Genomic DNA, 18,852 nt, shown 5'->3' on the forward strand with positions numbered 1-18,852 from the left:
GATGCCTCTGACTACGCTATAGCTGGAATACTATCCATAGTATGTCCGGACTCAGAGCTTCGTCCGTTAGCGTTCTACTCTCGAACGCTAACCGCTCCGGAACTTAAACTATGACACCCACGATAAGGAACTTCTAGCTATATACGAAGCTTTCCGGACCTGGCGACATTATCTAGAAGGCTCGCCGAGCCTGTAGATGTTGTCACGGACCACAAGAACCTTGAGTACTTCGCCACTACCAAACTCCTCTCTCGCCGTCAGGCCCGCTGGTCGGAATTCCTCCATCAGTTCAATCTTGTCATCCGCTTCCGTCCCGGAAAACTCGGAGTTAACCGGATTCCCTTACTAGACGCTGGGACGTCTATCCAAAGAGGGGGGATAAGGACTACGCTCGAGTTAACCCTCATAACTTCCGTCCGGTATTCACGTCCAAACAGTTAGCTTCGTCCCTACGAGCCTCAACCTTAGCAACTCCGGTTCTAGAGGCAGCTGTTTCTAATGGATATTGATGACCTTCGAAAGACATCCTGACCGCACTTCCTAATGACCCTATTGCAACCAACCATCTTCCGGTACCTTCAGATCCGAGATGGACAGTGGACGATAGGGGTTTTCCTCCGTTGCGACAACCGTATATATGTCCCAGAATCCGATAACCTTCAACTTCGCGTCCTCCGTAATACTCATGATCACCCCTTATCCGGACATTTTGGTCAAAACCGAACCTAGACCTCATCCGACGCGAGTATACATGGCCGGGTATACGCACCTATGTTAAGGACTACGTCCGGTCCTGCACTACCTGCGCCCGAGCCAAGGTTCCGAGACATAAACCCTACGGATTGCTCAAGCAAACTACCCATACCGGAAAAGCCTTGGAATTCCATATCCATGGATTCATAGAGCAACTTCCGGACTCATCAGGCTTTACAGCCATCCTCGTTATCATAGATCGTTTATCCAAACAAGCAATACTTGTTCCGACTCACGATACCATTACCTCTCCGGATCTCGCTCGTCTATTCCTACTTCATGTGTTTTCCAAGCACGAGTTCCGTCCCATGTCACCTCGGATCGCGGTACAGAGTTTGTATCCCACTTCTTCCGATCCTTAGGAAAAGCATTGGATATGGTCCTCCACTTCACATCCGGATATCATCCGGAAGGGGATGGACAAACCGAGCATGCCAACCAAACCCTGGAACAATACCTTCGGATATATTGCAATTATCAACAGGACAACTGGTCGGAACTACTTCCCTTAGCAGAATTTGCCTACAATAACGCTCCAAGTGCTACTACCGGAGTATCGCCTTTCTTTGCTAATAAGGGTTATCATCCGAACATATCCGTCCATCCGGAACGCGATCTATCCTCCATCCGCGCTCGCGACTATGCTATAGACCTCGACGACCTTCACCAATTCCTTAGAGAAGAAATGGCTCACGCCCAAGAAAGATATCAAGGACCTGCGGACGCTAAACGGAAACCTGCTCCGGATATCAATATCGGAGACCAAGTCTTTGTCAAGGCTAAGTACTTCCGGTCCACTCGTCCGTCTAAGAAACTCTCGGAAAAGAATCTAGGTCCGTTTGAAGTCATATCCCGTCCGGGTACCCATTCCTTTACCATCCGACTTCCCGAATCCATGAAATCCGTCCACCCCGTCTTCCATGTCTCACAGCTAGAACCATCCGTTCCGAACACAATTCCCAATCGGATCCAGCCTCCTCCACCTCCGGTTGAAGTCGACGGAGAACCAGAATATGAGATATCCGAAATCCTAGACTCTAAGCTGGACCGTCGTAGAAGACAATGCCAACTCTTGTACCTCGTCCGATGGTCCGGATACGAAGGAACAGACGAAGAGACTTCATGGCTACTAGCCACGGAACTCGGAAACGCGTCCGATCTAGTCTCGGATTTCCACACTGCATATCCAGACAAACCCGGTCCTATTGCTATACAATGAATATACAAAGCGGATATACAAGTACATTAGTAGCAGAGAAGGCAGATCCGAAAATCCTCAGCCATCCATCTCCATGTCCCCACCCGATCCGGATCCGGATTCATCAACGTCCTTGTCAGTGGCCTCAGAACGAGCCGCCTCTGTAATCCAGATTCCATTCCGGATCCCCTCAAGAAGGATGGTCTGGAACTCCCTCTGCTGCTCCAAAAACGCCTCCAAGTTAGTATTCACCCGCTCTATAGCAGTCCTACTCCCTTCCGCCGCTCTGATGCTCTGCTGGAGCAATCCGTTGGTCCGAGCCAGTTCCGCTACAATGCTATTAGCGGCCACGACCCAGGCCTGATCATCATACTCCACTTCCACCTCATCCGCTACTACCGTCTTCATATCCGGATCCGGAGTCGGACTCTGCTGGCGCTTCTTACCCTTGCCTCTCGGAGATGGGTTCTCAGCAGCGCGCTGCCTCTTCTTAGACTTGGAATCCGTAACGGTTCCAGGTCGTCCGGGACAAGGAGCCTTGTCCTTCCGGCACGCGTTACAAGCCTTGATCTATCCGAATGTTAAGAGTCACGGATCCGAAGATTCAAGGATGACTTACCAAGGAATTGCTATCCGCATCGGACCACAGACAGGCCCGACCCTTCTTAGCGCAGCGGGTACAAGCCCCATCCTTATCCACTGAGATGGCGCGAGACTACAGATCCGATAAGGGACGGATCCGATAGAACAAGTCATAACTCACCATTTCCGCCACTATAGCCCTGCGCCTAGCCTCCTCCGCTTCCCTTCGGGCCTCAGCCCGTTCAATCTTCTTAATCCCTGCCAAGCGCTTCCGTTCCGCCTCTTCCGCTTGTTGCTTCAGCTTTTCAGCCTCTTCCTCCTTCCGAACCTCGGCCTCAGCAGCAGCCAGCGCGGCCTGGATATCCGCCAGAGTCTGCTTAGCGGTCTTCTTAGAGCCGGATCCGTTATCAGTCATGGTTGAGATAAGCTAGTGGTAGTGAAAAAGTAGGGAAAGGAAGGAACACCCTGCGACGCTTTGGCATCCGTATATCTGTCAGAATCCGAACTCAGCAACTTCTCCCATCAGCTTCTCCATTGTCTCGCACTCATACCATCCGTTCCGGATCGCTGATTCTTGTGCCTCTAGGGATCGGCCCTAAGGGGGGGATACTGTCATATACCATATATCCGGTTACAGATCTGATGATCTGGATCTCAGATCCGATCCAGATCCGATGAACATATCCATCGTCCGGTCCACAGATCCGCTTTGATTCTTATTTCATTTCCTGTTCATATAACTCTAACTATCGTTCATCTCCTTTCGGTATTCCTGTACACCGGTATACCGGTTATCCTTTACTTCCGCTATGCTTACTGATCCGCTACACTTACAAATCCGCTTTTACTTGTACTTCATTCCCGGTTCATGATTCGTGATCCATCCAACTTACCAATACGCTCCACTTAGACTTTGCTTATACTTTCGTACATAGCCTCGCACCTTTGCTTATTGATCATTCCGTTAGCTATCCGTAGTATATAAACCTTTGTATATGCGCTGTAGTAGATCAGTTCGAATATCATCTTAGATTGCACTCATTCCGTCTGGACTCTGAGTCCCTCCATTATCCATCCGGACTTGAGTACGCTACTCTTGTCTACTCCGAGACTTAGGAGAGATTCCTATAGTCTACATATCCGCCTCTGTCTTCGGACAGTCCTCACCCGTTAGTTTCTAGTCCGGATCCGATCCGGATTGGCCGTTACTCTATACGTTCGATATCCGGAAGTCTTAATGGATCCACTGCAATACTTATCCGTTTCACTAGACGCGATACTTTAGCTCTCTGAAATAAGGGGCAAGACTCGGGAAAGGGGCACAGCGCACGAGCTGAGGCCGAAGCCCTTCGGATCCGATACTACTTGAGTACGGTCTTAACATGCATCATCCATTTCACCTTCACCTCTAACATACAGCGCTCCCCCGTCCCATCTGTATCATCCATTTCACCTTCACCTCTACCAAGAGTGCTCTACATAGCTCGTCTCGTCACTGGACTCTCCATCTTCTCTGTATCATCCATTTCACCTTCACCTCTACCAAGAGCACTCTACATAGCTCATCTTGTCACTGGACTCTCCATCTCCTCCGTATCATCCATTTCACCTTCACCTCTATCACACGGCGCTCTGAGACTCCCATCCCATCTGTATCATCAATTTCACCTTCACCTCTATCAACGGCTTTCTCATCTTACTATACCTTAGGACTCTATTATTGTGCCTTGGATTCTGTTTTTTGTTCGCCTCCGCAACTCATATACTGACCAAACTCCAATTGTATTACCATCTTCGACGTAATAAGGATGCCCTGTCGACGTCGCATGCTTCGTATTACATGGTGCATCCCCATTAAGTAGTAGGTCCATTCTAATGCCACAGCTAATATCACTCATGTTCAGGTTTTGTACGTGTTGCAACATGCGGTACCCTCAAGGCCTAAATGTCTGTATCAGCGGTAAGCGAATTTTGACTGATATAATCACGATGTATCACTGACACTAATAATCCTAGTCTCCCAGCTCTATCCTGAGTTCAACTCGAAGTCGTCTGCCATCATGCCATCAGCACACTGTCACGCAGCAACTATAGAGTCGAGCTCAGGCACTGATCCAGAGTTCTCGTCGGATTCTGATTCAGACGACTCGGACGCAGAGCTCATCCAGGTCCGCGCTGCGCTTGCTCCTGCACCTCCAGATGCGACATCTCAAGAGCTGTGCAAGGTAAGTCATTGTATTGCTAGAAAGTTCACATTTCTTACCACAGATTATTACTACTAGGCCCTCGAGATCTCGCAGAGACTATTGCTCGACTTGCGTGGTAAATGCCGTGAGGCTATAAAGAAGAATGCACTCCTTGAGGCTGCAGTACCTAAAGGCCGCAAGCGTCGTAACCTTACTTCGAATGATCTTGCGATGGCGGCCAAGGAAGACACCATACGAGCTCTTGGGAGGAAATACTCGATAACCCACTGCCTTTGGATCAACATCGAACTTTTCCCACTGTCAGCTCGCACCTGTCCAGACATCGACCTCAATAGCAAGGAGCGTTGGCTTACAGGAGTCTCGATGGAGGATGGTGTGAGGGCCGAGCTCTTCAAGTTCATTCCTGAAGAAGAACGTGAATTGATGAGCTATCAAAACTTCGGATCTCAGGTATGCCTATCCATTCTTACATTCCAATCATTTAATGACAATCAATGTAATAGTTTGGTAGGGGCGTCAGCAACTGCTCATTCTGAAATGGCATCTGACAGTCAAATCATGCGCAAGTGCAATCTTTGGTCTCAACGCGAGCATCTTCATACGAGGCTACAAACGAAATGAAGACCCTAACTGTCGCCCTCTTCTACTGAGTCCCCATGGAGAGTACACAAAGTTCGCACCTGTGCTTTTTCCTAGACCTGATAATCCAGTACCGCATCAGTTGTTGAAAACTGCAAAGCTCGTGCAGGTACATCTCTTTTTGCTCGATACTTCAATACGGGCTAACACACTCATATATGATTATAGGTCTTGAAAGTATCACTCTTCGGCAAGTCGTCATTGGCACCTACAGGCGCTGCGTCTTCTAGGACAAAAGCCAAGATCTGGAAATTGCGAGCTATAACGCCAGGTATGATTGCTGCTGCTGCTGTCGTGGTGAGTCCAAATCAGTTTTGTGTGGTTGTTAGAGTCGTGACTTATTCTCATACAAGGCAATCTTCCTACTCTCTGGTGATGCAGAACTCACTGAAATTGGTGACACTATGAAGATTCCGTACCGCGAATACCACAACTTCTACCGTCAGCGTTTACTGACTGGAGGTGCCTGGGTGCACCAGGTCATCACATTCTTCAATGATGCCCTTTTCTCAGGAACTTCGTCTTATGTTCCCCCTTCTACTGCTCTCAATGATGACGGACTGGGTCACACATGGGAAGAAGACTTCAATTGCGCAATAGAAGATGAACTAGAAGAACCGGTTGTTGATGACTGGCACACCACCAATCCTGTCACGACATGCTAATGACAATACTAATAGCGGTAATGTCCAAGTCAATGAGCTACTACCTGTGTCTCACCATACTTCAGCTCCCTCAATTCCAGCTCCCTCAATTTCGGCTCCCCCTCAAGCTGTTGCAGCTCCCCCTGTCATCAATATGGCTCGAAGTTCAGAATCTATCACTACTGCAATGGATGAACTCAATCTTAGGCATCAGGATCTTGCTGAATCTGACCTTCCTGCTCCAACTAAAGCACACGCAAAACCGAAGGCACGGCGCAAAGGCAAGACAACTGCGGAGGGTGAAGATGAAGCTGTTGTTGTAAGGCGGTCAGGCTGGAAGGGCAAATGAAGCATCCTCACCGCTCTATCACCAAAATTAGCTTACATTAGTACAGACTTTCTATCAAACTACATGCTTTTGTCGACTGTGTATGGACTTCAAATGTGATTTCAACGACGTGTCTGATGACAGAAGGAACTTCCATTAATGGATATATTAATACAAGGCCAAACAAATGTTGAAGTTTGTCTTCGCTTAGGCTTGCAACACTTCGCTTCAACCACAATCATCTCTTGTTTGTCTTAGAATTCCATCTCCAGAATCTCTCTAGCTTCTCTCCAATTTAATAAAACTCCTCAGCGGTAGCGACACCCTAGCCACCCAACAATCAGCATGACATCTGAACCTGACATTGAGGTGTGTTTGAATTGTTGAACTCTTCAGCCAAGCTTAGTACTGACATTATGCATATTGATAGCTTGCCTCATTGGCCCATCGACAAAGCAATGAATCACTATTCACCGTCAGATGTCTCTCATCTACATCCTCCGCCACTGCCACTCCCATTTCCTCGAACAAACGGCACCAGGATGACTGGGGAGTCCTATCAATAGCCAGTACCGATTCCGTTTATGTACTTGACGCTGAAATGGTGCATATCACTCTCGCCGTGAATGCCCCGTGTCTCATGTTGGTCTATTAGAGGTGAGCTTGTCTATCTATTCACATTTATTGTACTTGACGTGATTCTTCTGCAGGATTTAGAGCCGCTTTTGAAGGTTTTGACCTGGTGCAATGCCCCAGTAGAAGGTACGAAACATCAGAAAATTGGTATTTAGTAATTTGTACAACTTGTAATTCAAATCGCTACCTTAAAAGAATCAGACCGTCCTTACAAGTCCTCGAAATGCTTGGAATGATATCATGTGACTTGCAATGACCTTCCAATGAGGGGTGTTTTCAGTTGTTTTCAAAATCGTGACCTTGCGTTGGAATGGTCTTGGGACCGTCTTGGAAGAATGTCTGTATCGCTTGCAAGCAGCTTCCATAATTTTCGGGATCCCTTGCAACCGGACCGCAATGCCACTGACAAATTGGGACCTTGCACGCTATTTTAAGATATGCCAACCAAAATTAGGAATTTCCGACAGTGACCCGTGACAGACGTAATGGGTCACAATTCGTTGGACGCAACACATCATGATATATGAGCACTGAGCAGTACTGCTCGTTAATTTGAACGATGGTGAAGAGCTCAAAGTTGCGCATTGCGTTTATCCACCCTGACTTGGGAATCGGTGTGTATGTCATGATGAATTCGAATATAGAGCCCAACTCACATTATGACACGTAGGAGGAGCCGAAAGGCTGGTTGTAGATGCTGCATTGGGTTTACAATCCCTGGGTCACTCTGTGGATATATACACCTCTCATCACGACAAGCACCACTGCTTTGACGAGACAAGAGATGGTATGTCAGGAAACGCTTGTTCAGTGACCGCGTCATCATTATACAGCTCTCCTTTGCAGGAAGATTGTCCGTCCATCATGTAATTCCACCGCTACCTCGGTCCATACAGGGAAAGTTTCATATCATGTTTGCACATGCAAGGCAGCTACATCTCACAATGCACCTCATGTGCACATCAGCGCATCAATATGACGTCTTCTTCGTTGATCAACTCTCTACTTGCATACCCTTCCTCCGAATGTTTTGTGGGAAACGAGTTGTTTTCTACTGCCATTTTCCGGACAAGCTTCTTGCGAACGGTGCCTACGTAGAGGACCAGCGGGGGAAGAATGTTGGTATCCTGAAATACATCTATCGTTTCCCAATGGATTGGCTAGAGGAGGCGACTACGAGTATGTGTACCACCGCTTGCACAGAATTCACATTTAACACAGATCTAGCACAGGCTGACCTGATTCTCGCCAACTCAAAGTTCACTGCACGAGTAACCAAGTCGCACTTCTCTTCCCTCACACACCAGCTGAAAGTCGTCTATCCTGGTATTAATATCGCAGCCTATATTTCACCAACCGACCCATCAGATCCCGATATCCGTCAGGTCGCATCGTGAGTGTATTTTTTGTTTCTTTCATGCATCAATCATTCAAACACTCGGTGAAGACAACGGCGAACATTATTGTCCCTCAACCGGTTTGAAATGAAGAAGAATGCTGCTTTGGCAATAGAAGCATTTGCGATACTGCGGAACAAGGATCCGAGTACATCAGACGTAAGGCTGGTTCTTGCTGGTCGGTTGGATAACAGTCATTACACGAGTTTGTCGCTGACCATCTTCCAGGTGGCTATGATCCTCGTGTAGAGGATAATATACGCACCCTGAAATCTCTCATTGAACTGGCACAGTTCAATGATTTAACTTACAACGTTATCACCCCGTTACAGTCCCGCGTGTCAGTACCGTCGTTCCCGGAGATAACCCCGAATGAGCCGGATGTATTGTTCCTCTTAAACTTTACCACCGCGCAGCGTTCAGGTCTACTGCAGGCTCAATCTACACTCGCTCTATTATATACCCCAGCTAACGAACACTTCGGAATTGGACCAGTGGAAGGCATGATATGTGGCCTGCCAGTACTTGCCTGCGACAGCGGTGGACCCACGGAGAGTATCGTTGACCAGCCAGCAGATCAAAGGACCGGATGGCTCTACCGTCCCCAGCCATCGGTGTGGGCTGAAGCATTGAAGGAAATCTGTAATCTCTCAGAGACAGATAGGAAGGCGCTCTCGCAGAGAGCTCGGGATCGTGCCCAGACGATGTTTGGAATGGAGGCGATGGCGAAGTCCCTCGAGGAAGTTTTGGAAGAGGCGGTATCTATTGGACCAGTGTCAAGAACGGGGATGTGGCTCGTGATGTCTGCAGTTCTGGGGTTGTTGGTGGTTTTAATCTTTCGGTATGGATCGTTTTCAGGGTAGTTCTTTGATTGCGAATGGACAGGACTTTTTTTGCGGTTATTCGATAGGTCGGGATTCTATTCAAAAGTTCCGCGTGATGGCGAAGTCCTTGAACCACGTATACTGTTGTTTGGGAGTGGCCCAACCGTCTCCGTGCCCGCCGAAGAAAGTGCTAAAGAAAAGCCCAACAAAACCGACCGCTGGTTCTTCGCTGGCATCACTGGTACTATCAACAGAGATCTTGTCAGCGACGATTATCGTCGGCGCTTCTCGTGCCGTATGGATGATGTATGATCGAGAAGCTACAGCTTCTTGCGCTGCGGCAGTCACTGCCAGAATTCCCAGCAGACCACCTTGTGTTTGCTGTGATGTTGGCGATGTCGAAGACTTAGTTTTTGATTTCGACTTCTTTTTCTGCTGAGGTGCGTCACGATAAAATATGTCTGTCCGGTTGATCGCCTGCATCCCGTCAACGAACAAAGCGAACGCTCCATCCTGCTTTCCAGGCGTGTTGAGCACGACGTCCTGGCGCAATGTCGTCCAATTCCCTCTGCTGTAGTGGAATGATCCCCTTCCGATTGAGAGTCCATACTCGGAATCGCAGACTGACTGGGGGTCAGAACATAACGCCTTTGTTTGCTTTCGCTTTGGAGCGTACTGTGAACAGGTCAGCCTTTTCATAACATCATGAATATATCGACACACTAGATATAGTTCGCCGGCACCGCCTTGCCTCCACATTAGTCGTGTGCTAAAGCAGTCTTCGGCAGCAGCGCCCCCAGAACAGCCTGTATGGCCACCGTACAGACCCGGCAACTTTCCGCCCTTCACCCAGTCGAAATCCGCGGGAAAATAGACGCTGTATTCCATTGTGACATTCTTGGCATCGCTCAGGTTCAATGGCGATGCATAAAACTCTGCCCCACCTGGGGATTTGCTGGCAGGGTTGACGGAGTTTGCCGGGTAAACAAGCTGTAAGGCAGCGGTGAAGCCCGTAACGTTCGGTGTATTGATTGTGTTCTGTGACTCAATTATATCCTGTGCATACAGAGATCCTCCTGGTACAATGGTGAGTGCAGAGATACTGTCGATGACGGCGATATTCTGCTTCCCGCTGGGGAAGTGAGTGACGTTAAACGCGGATAAGTCTTTCATGTCTGGAGGAGCCGCCCATGCTGTCTGACCACCCCATGATGTGCTAGTGATCACGGTGGTTGTTGCAGTTACAGTCTCGACGACTGTAGTCGTGGACGTGGGAGTGATTGCAATCGTACTTGTCACGACGTCGGTGACTACGATTGTTGTGACGGCAGCTTGTGAAGGGATCGACAGGTAGGTTGTACCGACAGAGATGGACGTTGACTCGGGACTGTGGAAAGACTGGCTAACAGAGGGAGAGATAATTGTAGATGCCAGCTGAGCAGTTGTGCTGACACCCCCAGGGTCCGCAGGCTGCAGTCAAAACAGTCGGCATAGCCAGCGCTATCAAACAAAGCAGAACCATTGATGCCATCCTGCAGAGAGAATATCACTTTTATAGAGAAGCATGCGCGCGAAATGCGCCACTGCAAATATACTGCAGGCGAGATTTAATTTGAATCCGGCAGTCTAGAACAAAATCGGTGAGTTCATGGATCATGAGCTGGACGAAATTCAAATGGTACTGATTTGAACCTTTGCAGGCGCAGAAAGACGATGGTCACCTTTCCAAAGGAGGGGCGTGCCATGACGATTGAATATGAACGAGAAGACTTGAATTGTTTTAACAGTACGAGCTACGCTTTTTATGAATCCAGTTTCGCCTCTGTGCTGTCGACATCATAACTTAACTTACCGCTCCTTACATGCACTTCTTTTGGTTTGGGAAGGAAGTAATTGTATTTCTACTTGCCTCTCTGCCAAATACAAGAATGAGTACATCGTTGGATTGTCCATTCCACCGAGGAACACCCTTATTGTGATCCAACTAAAAGACCAACTGATGTCGTTGTCTCCAGGCCTGGAGAGACACACGATAATGTATCTCTTGCGCACCAGATGAGTAAGAGAACACCTTCAAGGAGCAGTTGAGTGAGGAGAGGTAGTTTTACACCATGTTGGTTCCATGTTAACGAGATAGTGGAGTGAAGTTGTGACATGCAATTCACTTTCTGGCCTCACGAAGATGTTAGAATCATATGTATTTCCGCCTCGCACAGTATGATAATGTACGTACCGTCCTATAGCAGAGAGTCGGTGCTGTGCATGCTATGATGGATCACAATGTACGCGTCAATGTTAGCTAAAGCACCAAAAGAAAAAAATGGCAGGGTATCAGTGATTGCGAAAATTCTGCATAGTTTGCCAGTGTAGTGAGAGACACGGTAAAATGTACATCATGCGCACGAGATGTGTATCGAGTATCGGCGACCCTGGAGATGACGAGCGCGTTCGAAAGGAGTTGGTTGGGGAGAGGCGGATATATAATCTGAGGCGCAATTTGGGATATGATATAGACTGCATCAGCATATATTGTAAGCTGTGAGGTGGACACGAGGATAATGTATGGGAAACGTACCAGCTTAGAATTCCAGTGCTGTCCTGACCTATATGCACATTGTCTTGGTGTCAAGACGTTGAGACTTTCTAAAAAAACATATCATGGATAAGGGATATTTTGGACTTTGTTGTTAGATGAAGTTGGGACGGAGGTATGCCCTTTAGTTGATTATTCGCCTATCGTTGAAAGGTAGGAGACATCGACGATAAAGCCCAGCCAGAAATTTGAAGGACACACCGCTTGGGTTCGAGGTCGCCATAATTTTCCAGGTGGACAATGAATGATGGACTTGTTCAGGTTATAGCTCGCTGCGGGTATGGAACATGAAGAATGGGAAACAGATATGAGAGGACTGGCGGGACGGGGATATCAGAGCAGTATGGACCATAGCGTTGTCTCCGGACGGGAAGAAAGTGGTGAGGACGGTAGAATAAGGTTGTGGGACATTGACACTGGCGAATTCATCGCGAAATGGACGGGATACAGAATCAGTGTGATCCCTGCTGGAATCAAGATTGTCGACGAGTGGTGAGCAGATTCATCGATGGGACTGCAAGACAGTGGTTCCAAACGTGGCTCAGTCCAGTCCAGTCGAGATTGGATACAGACATGTGTATGCAGTTATCTACTCACCAAACACAGGCCATGTTTACAACCGGTGGATAAGATGGGCCCCCATATGACGAGCACCATGCAGGCACCCTGTTGGTCTTCCCCAATCGTTTGATAGCCTACGACAACCACCGATTAAAGACCGCTTTGAGCACTGGATGGTGCTACATAACCTTGAAACTGTGGTCTTGCCCGAGAATATCAATAGGCAGGAATGTAATAAGTTGCTAGGATGCAGGGGACTCCTCGGCGAGCATGTCATCGAATGGGGAAAAAGTATGGGTACTGGGAATATAGTCAGTATATCCATCTCGAACTCCGAATTCGCCGAATGAGCTTGCAGTTGTCCAGCAGCTCGACAGCGAGCCGCTGCTGCTTTGATAGGACACCTCACGGTGGCCACACAGGTATCGGTACCAACAATAAATGTATTGTAGTCAATATCAACTACCCCGACGTGTTCGTCGCACAAAAACACGCTTCTGTAGATAAACATACAAGCCATGAACAGGCCGGCGTTCAGCACCGAAGCATGTAGGACATGGGATACGATCCACAAGGAAACCGTACGAAGAACCACGACCGGTGAAAGAGACCAGGAGTCAGCTGCCAGTGAAAAGTTGATTTGGTGACCAAAAAAGGGCTTTCGGGTCCGTTGAAAAAGGTTTATCGGTCATATGGAATGGGAAGAATTATTCTTCATCTCGTGAACGAGACGGCTGGCAGCGAGGGAAGGCAGTAGGGTGGATGGGGGTGCAGGTTGCTCTTCCCGGATTGGAGATGCGAACAACAGTTACGAAACTCATGCTGCGTAAAATATTAAGGTGGATGAAACAGGAGCCGCAGGATTAGTTACCAGTGTGGGGGATTGTGCGCAGGATGGAGACTCGGATGGAGACGACAGCAGCCATTCGTTGGTTGGACCCTTTGTTGAAGCGTGAAATAAAAACTCACACACCCAAATGTCTGATCACCGGTATCTATATATGGTTGGACCGCAATGAATGTTAATATTATTATGACATTGGCAGACCAACAAGACCACGTCCGCATAACCAGCAGCCAGTGCAATGAGACAGGTACCGCCCTGCCAAATTCCCGATAGACAGAATCTGTCGCTATGTGATTTATCATGCGGCCAACAAGCGGCCACTGTCGCAGTAGATTAGTATCAGGATGCGCTGGTGGAGAATCAACTGATTGGCGCTTGCCATGCTTGCGAATTACTGGTAACCGGTTAATGTTGCCCGTTCCATCAAACCTACTGGTTCAATGTTCTCGCGTTCAGTTCACTGGAAGTCTGAGCTGATATCTACGTTTACCCAGGCCATCGTGCCTTGCGGTGCGCGTTCACTTCACAACTTACAGCATATTCTGTGCAGGGGGAGCCCCCAACCCTTATTTTCGTCATTTTGATCATCAGTCGCATTACCGTGACATCATTCCAGCCATCTTATATTGATAGGAGTGATCCCTATTACTCGTCCAAAAATTCGGACCACCGCTCTAAGTGAGAGACTGAAGTTTGGCCTCAAATGGAGGCTGGTTCGTCTACTAGTGTGCTCAAGCGCAGGCTTGTGGCAATCAGGAGTGCTGGCTGCGCTGCCGCCGCCGAGCTTGCAGAGCCGCCTGATATTCGAGATGCCAAATATTGAGCACCTTGTTGTTGACTATATAAAGGTGCCGAGATCTATCTCAGGAATCTGAATGAACGACGAGAAGATGCCGTTCTTGGAAAGAGTAAAATTTGAGATGGTTGGCATGAGGGCTTCTTGCAATTGGGGTTGTAGAGGCCGCGGTCAACACGTGGTATGGTGCTATCCTCAATCAGGCCCAGGAATCTTTTTCTTTGTTATCCTTAAGCTTTGCGTTTTTTTCGCCGGTCTAGATTTGTCAGTCATGAACATCTTGGTTTCAGACCCTTTTGATTACCTTACTCGACACTTAAGGTTTCTATCACCCTTCGCCAACTTTCGGCCAACCGGTAAATTCCTACAGTACGAACAGCGATGTGATGTAATGTACTTGTACTACTTACATGTTTAGCTCCCGAGTTCCGATGTCACTCAGGCACGTAGTACGTATAGGATAGTCCCACTCATCTGCATCAGCAAGGGTGGCACGTATAAAACGACCTACGTGAACGGTGGACTATTGGGGTATGCCTCACAACAGGGCATTCGCACACCCGGAGATGCGATGGGATACTGGGGGGTCCTTAAGACTAGAGCGTATTGTCCTATATAGAGTACATATCTGCAAAGGACAGAAATTGAAAAAAGTACCTCGTCAGCTCATTCAACAGAGTCTGAAAGCACGTGGAATAACATAAGCGATTATGTAATGGAGAGAAAGAAGGTTGCCAACTTGCACATATTGTGCCTGTCCCAAAATTAGCCTGGCCAAGATACCCATCTATGCTCACATAAGCTCAGGTACCTAAGTACATTGATGACAGCTCCTAGTCGCTCAACTTCAGCGAGGAGGTCCCACGTGTAGGGTCACACCCGCCTGCAACTCACCTTTTTCATCTTAGGCCAAAAGTCGCATCAAGGCCAGTAAAACTCTCACGTCAGAACACCAACTTAACATTTACTAGGACAAGGTTTCTGCCGACTCGAACGCAGATTTCGGTGCAATTTCATGACCGCCCAGGTGATTTGGCGTAGATGTGATTGCTCGACAGGTGGGACTTAAATTTAATTATGCTATCACACTTGAAGGCCTGATCAGTCAATGGTGGTGCAACATTGTATGGACTCCTCGTTGAATTCTCAGCTGATGCCGAAAGTTGAGTTCCAAGGATGAGGCTGCTGCAGGGCCCTGGCAGAAGTTTGGCCGCACAAGCTTTGAAGCTTTGTACTAGGATCCTCAGCACGGGCTAGAGTAAGTGATTAAGTATGGATGATAACCGTAACTATTCGGCAGCGCAACATGACATCAGCTACTAAACGGCAGGTTCACCGACAGGTCTTCTTCAGCGCTCGCTGGTTCTCACCATGTGGCAAGTAAAGTTACCACCGCCAAGGTACATTCGACTGTTGGTTATGTAAAATGGTATGAAAAGAGTCCATATACCATTCCGAGCGTGCTTTGTTCACCATGAAACGTTTCAACCATGTCAGATTAACGATTTCTTCAGGCGACGTAAGACCGCGGACCTTCTCTTTAGATCATTTCCACGATAATAAATTTCACAGATATCGGTACTGGACATTTTTCGTTTGCTGCGATGGGTATAGTATAAAGATACGGGGGAAACCCATTCTCCCCTATAACAAACTTGCCTTTCCCATTCCACAACTTGAAGATGTCTGCTTCAACACCACAAAAATCAACAGCACTTGGCAATTATAGTTTGCGCATGATGCGCCAACCCCCCAAAGCAACCAGCACAATAGCGGTGTCAGCTCTCAGGCTAGTCCGGCGATGGGAAGCAACGAATGTGCATTCCAAATGTATGCCCTCTGTCACCATTTATTTTCACATAATGAGCCCCGTACACAGGCTGGGTCCAAACAACTACAGTTCATCTGCGTCCTTGCAACACATTGCGACCCACGTCGGACTCGGATGTGCATGCTGTCGTCCATATGCATATGATGGCAAGTCCCAAGTTAGTACGCTCCTTATCATCCTTATATAAATATATTAACATGAGCAGCATCGCCCCATGGGCGTCAGACAGTCCATCGAGCAGAAATGCTGTCTCGCATGGTTTCCCGCATAATTCACCAATCCCTCACGATATAGGAGGTGCTGGGTCCAGGACCTCCGGTCATCCAGCTACGGGAAATGTCTACATGTCTTCACATGCATCCTCGTATACCTTTCGTCACTTATTTGTTCATATTCGCCCTCATGCTCATACACAGGCTGGGACCGATCAGCCACACTTCGCCCATGTCCTCGCAATGCAATATGACTGTCTCGGATATGCATTCCGTCGTACCTATGATGGCAAACCCCAAGTTAGTGCGCTCCTTACCTTCCTTACATAAGTCTAACAACACGAGTAGCGTTGCCTTGTGGACACCAGGCAATTTCGGGACTACTGTCTTGCTTAGCCCCTCGCAAAGTGTGCTATATCCTCACGATCTAGAAGGCGTGAACTCCAGTTTTCAGCACCCTCCGATTCCAGTCGGAGCCACCAATCAATCAACCATCTCCCCTCCCCCGTGCCTGCCGGTGGGTACATAACAATGCGTGTTGCGGATATGAAGGAACCTTGGAAGATTTAAAACAGCATTGGCATGACAGCCATCTTCCTGGATGCCAAGATGCGATGATGCGGTGTCAATGGGAAAACTGCGTGTACCATAGGCGAGGTGATCCCTCAATTAACGTCATGCTGCGCTCCTCCGTGTGGCGGCATATATCTGAAGTTCATTTGATGCATCGGAGGAATAACTAGACACTAACTGTATTTTACTCTGTTTGGACAAGTTGCACGGGCACAACTCGCCTGATTTTCTGTAACAATATCAGTGTACTAGACTAGCCTAACGCAGACAGGACACACATTAATGTACTTATATATGATAGGAACACCTACGACGGGTTGAAAATTTCATACCTGCACATGGCGTGAGATTCCATCCTTATATCTTGCTGACTTTGCATGATTCGACACGACGAGACTGGATTTCATTTTGCCATGCGAATAATACGACGATCGTAACGGCACTCGGCCGCGCCAAACACCGACACCTATTTTGTAAGTTTGATTTGAATGATCCTCTCTACTACTACCCTCCATATTCATACTTTTGTCTTGGAACAGACGGCAATGTCTATCAATCCTGCAGGTATAGTTGCTGAGCCAATTGGTGATGAGTCGCCCATCTGAGTGCACTTAGCAGCTGACATGCCGGTATTCAACCCCTCGATTGTAATTCTTCCCAACCTTGTTCACAAATCAGCTAGCTGGTGTGGTCCATAGTGCTAACCAATCTTCTGTTGCGAATCATTTGTGCTTAAAACTTCTCGCAACCAGAGCTAACGTTCTCCCGGGTACTAGTGCCTTTACCAAGAACCACTAACTTTACTAGTAATAGCTTGGGCGCGACTTCTTAAAAGTCCTGCTGAAAGCCACGCAAACATATGCAGACGAGATTTGATTTGAATCCGGCAGTCTAGAACAAAATCGGTGAGTTCATGAAGAGGCGAAATTCGAATGGTACTGATTTGAATCTTTGCAGGCGCAAAAAGATGATGGCAAGGAGGGACGTGCCATGACGATTTAACAGCGAGGGACGTGTGCGAGATGTCTAGACTTGGACTCGTGACTGCTCCTTACATGACTTGTTCAGGTGATGGCTCATTGCGAGTATGGAACCTGAAGAGTGAGAATAGGTAGGGGGCGGGACGGCTATGAACCATGGGGTTGTCTTCGGACAGGAACTGAAGAAGGGTGAGTAGTGGAAAGTGGGGGGACGGTGGAGTGAAGTCGTGGGACATCGACACTGGCAAATTCATCGCGAAATGGATGCCGGAGTCAAGTGGTGAGCGGATGAGTCTGCGTGGAGAACGGAGAGTAATCGATAATCCTCGGTCCAATCGAGATTAGGTGCGACTTTGATCGGGCTGTGTCGTCACCGCCACTGCACGCGATTGGCTATATATGGTAAATACTAATAGTTGGCATGACACACTTGGCACGTACAACATACTATGGTCTTTTCCCCAGGCTTGTGGCAATCCCGCGCGCCTGTGTCACATGGGCATACCGTCTCCGGATCTGCTTCGTCTTTCAAGCGCGTGGCATGCATGACACTTACAAATATCACCCTTAGTACTGGTAGCTATGACCAACTGCGGAGCCAAACTTCTTTTTTAAAGAGGGTCATAATGTCAGACTACCATCCACCAACCGACCTTGAAGAGTTGTTAACTCAGAGATCAAGTAAGTGTCCCGAGTTCATTACTGAGCACTATCATGACTCTTTGACATGGTTTGTTCGCGCTGTGTATGACAGAGAGTGGCACTTCCGTGAGTTGAGAGTATGGGTGTCACTCTCTTAGTTGCTGAAAATTGTGTGCAGATATCTACTTCCATCAGCGAACGCTGATCAGCATCAGGCTGCATTGGATTTGCGTGATGCTGTCCTTCGTCTAAGGCGTGATGGAGCGTTCGTCGCTGTGCCATTATTTCGTGTGAACACCGATCCTATCGGCCCCCATCCGTTGGTAAGGCCTATCATACCCTTCCTGGAAATAAATCATTTCCAAGTCGATCCCAGGCTCATACGAGATCTGGGTCCCTTCGACCTCGTTTCCCTCCGTATTTTCGTACCTTTGTATGAACAGGGGTGATCTAAGGTATTTCTTTATTTCTTCTCAGTCAAGTTGACTCATCAACTCATTGCAACCAAATTGCAAAGCATACTCGTGCACCCACTGACCCGTGAAGCGTAATTCATTTGCTTAGTGAGCATTTGATTAACTGACCGATGCGTGGCGCGGGCACCTTTAC

At 48.0% G+C, this 18,852-nt stretch overlaps 5 protein-coding genes across 5 annotated transcripts; 4 read left to right on the top strand and 1 right to left on the bottom strand.

Moving 5' to 3' along the window:
- Nucleotides 1-4,456: 4,456 nt before the first annotated feature.
- Nucleotides 4,457-6,372, top strand: DFJ58DRAFT_849656 (uncharacterized protein; the record flags this gene model as incomplete). The annotated part of the gene is made up of 7 exons (XM_041393725.1): nucleotides 4,457-4,493; nucleotides 4,550-4,758; nucleotides 4,816-5,190; nucleotides 5,252-5,488; nucleotides 5,548-5,676; nucleotides 5,733-5,943; nucleotides 6,110-6,372. 7 exons carry the CDS (start codon nucleotides 4,457-4,459, stop codon nucleotides 6,370-6,372), a joined length of 1,461 nt encoding a protein of 486 aa, XP_041234853.1.
- A 1,110-nt stretch (nucleotides 6,373-7,482) lies between these two features.
- DFJ58DRAFT_830136 (glycosyltransferase family 4 protein) lies at nucleotides 7,483-9,591 on the top strand. The gene is made up of 6 exons (XM_041392214.1): nucleotides 7,483-7,601; nucleotides 7,658-7,774; nucleotides 7,834-8,166; nucleotides 8,215-8,380; nucleotides 8,435-8,562; nucleotides 8,613-9,591. The coding sequence occupies exons 1-6, from the start codon at nucleotides 7,547-7,549 to the stop codon at nucleotides 9,245-9,247; spliced, it is 1,434 nt and encodes a 477-aa protein (XP_041234854.1). The 5' UTR covers nucleotides 7,483-7,546; the 3' UTR covers nucleotides 9,248-9,591.
- On the bottom strand, nucleotides 9,308-10,381 carry DFJ58DRAFT_711842 (uncharacterized protein; the record flags this gene model as incomplete). The annotated part of the gene is made up of 2 exons (XM_041383845.1): nucleotides 9,308-9,883; nucleotides 9,932-10,381. The coding sequence occupies 2 exons, from the start codon at nucleotides 10,379-10,381 to the stop codon at nucleotides 9,308-9,310; spliced, it is 1,026 nt and encodes a 341-aa protein (XP_041234855.1).
- Nucleotides 10,382-15,533: 5,152 nt separating this feature from the next.
- On the top strand, nucleotides 15,534-16,957 carry DFJ58DRAFT_385538 (uncharacterized protein). The gene is made up of 5 exons (XM_041380146.1): nucleotides 15,534-15,835; nucleotides 15,885-15,993; nucleotides 16,042-16,200; nucleotides 16,253-16,348; nucleotides 16,397-16,957. Exons 1-5 carry the CDS (start codon nucleotides 15,688-15,690, stop codon nucleotides 16,575-16,577), a joined length of 693 nt encoding a protein of 230 aa, XP_041234856.1. The 5' UTR covers nucleotides 15,534-15,687; the 3' UTR covers nucleotides 16,578-16,957.
- Nucleotides 16,958-18,227: 1,270 nt separating this feature from the next.
- On the top strand, nucleotides 18,228-18,852 carry DFJ58DRAFT_883114 (uncharacterized protein; the record flags this gene model as incomplete). Its single annotated transcript, XM_041394583.1, has 2 exons — nucleotides 18,228-18,369; nucleotides 18,439-18,852. The coding sequence occupies 2 exons, from the start codon at nucleotides 18,228-18,230 to the stop codon at nucleotides 18,690-18,692; spliced, it is 396 nt and encodes a 131-aa protein (XP_041234857.1). The 3' UTR covers nucleotides 18,693-18,852.

Source organism: Suillus subalutaceus (genome assembly GCF_016647625.1).
Source record: "Suillus subalutaceus strain FC151 chromosome Unknown DFJ58scaffold_531, whole genome shotgun sequence".
Classification (NCBI taxonomy): domain Eukaryota; kingdom Fungi; phylum Basidiomycota; class Agaricomycetes; order Boletales; family Suillaceae; genus Suillus; species Suillus subalutaceus.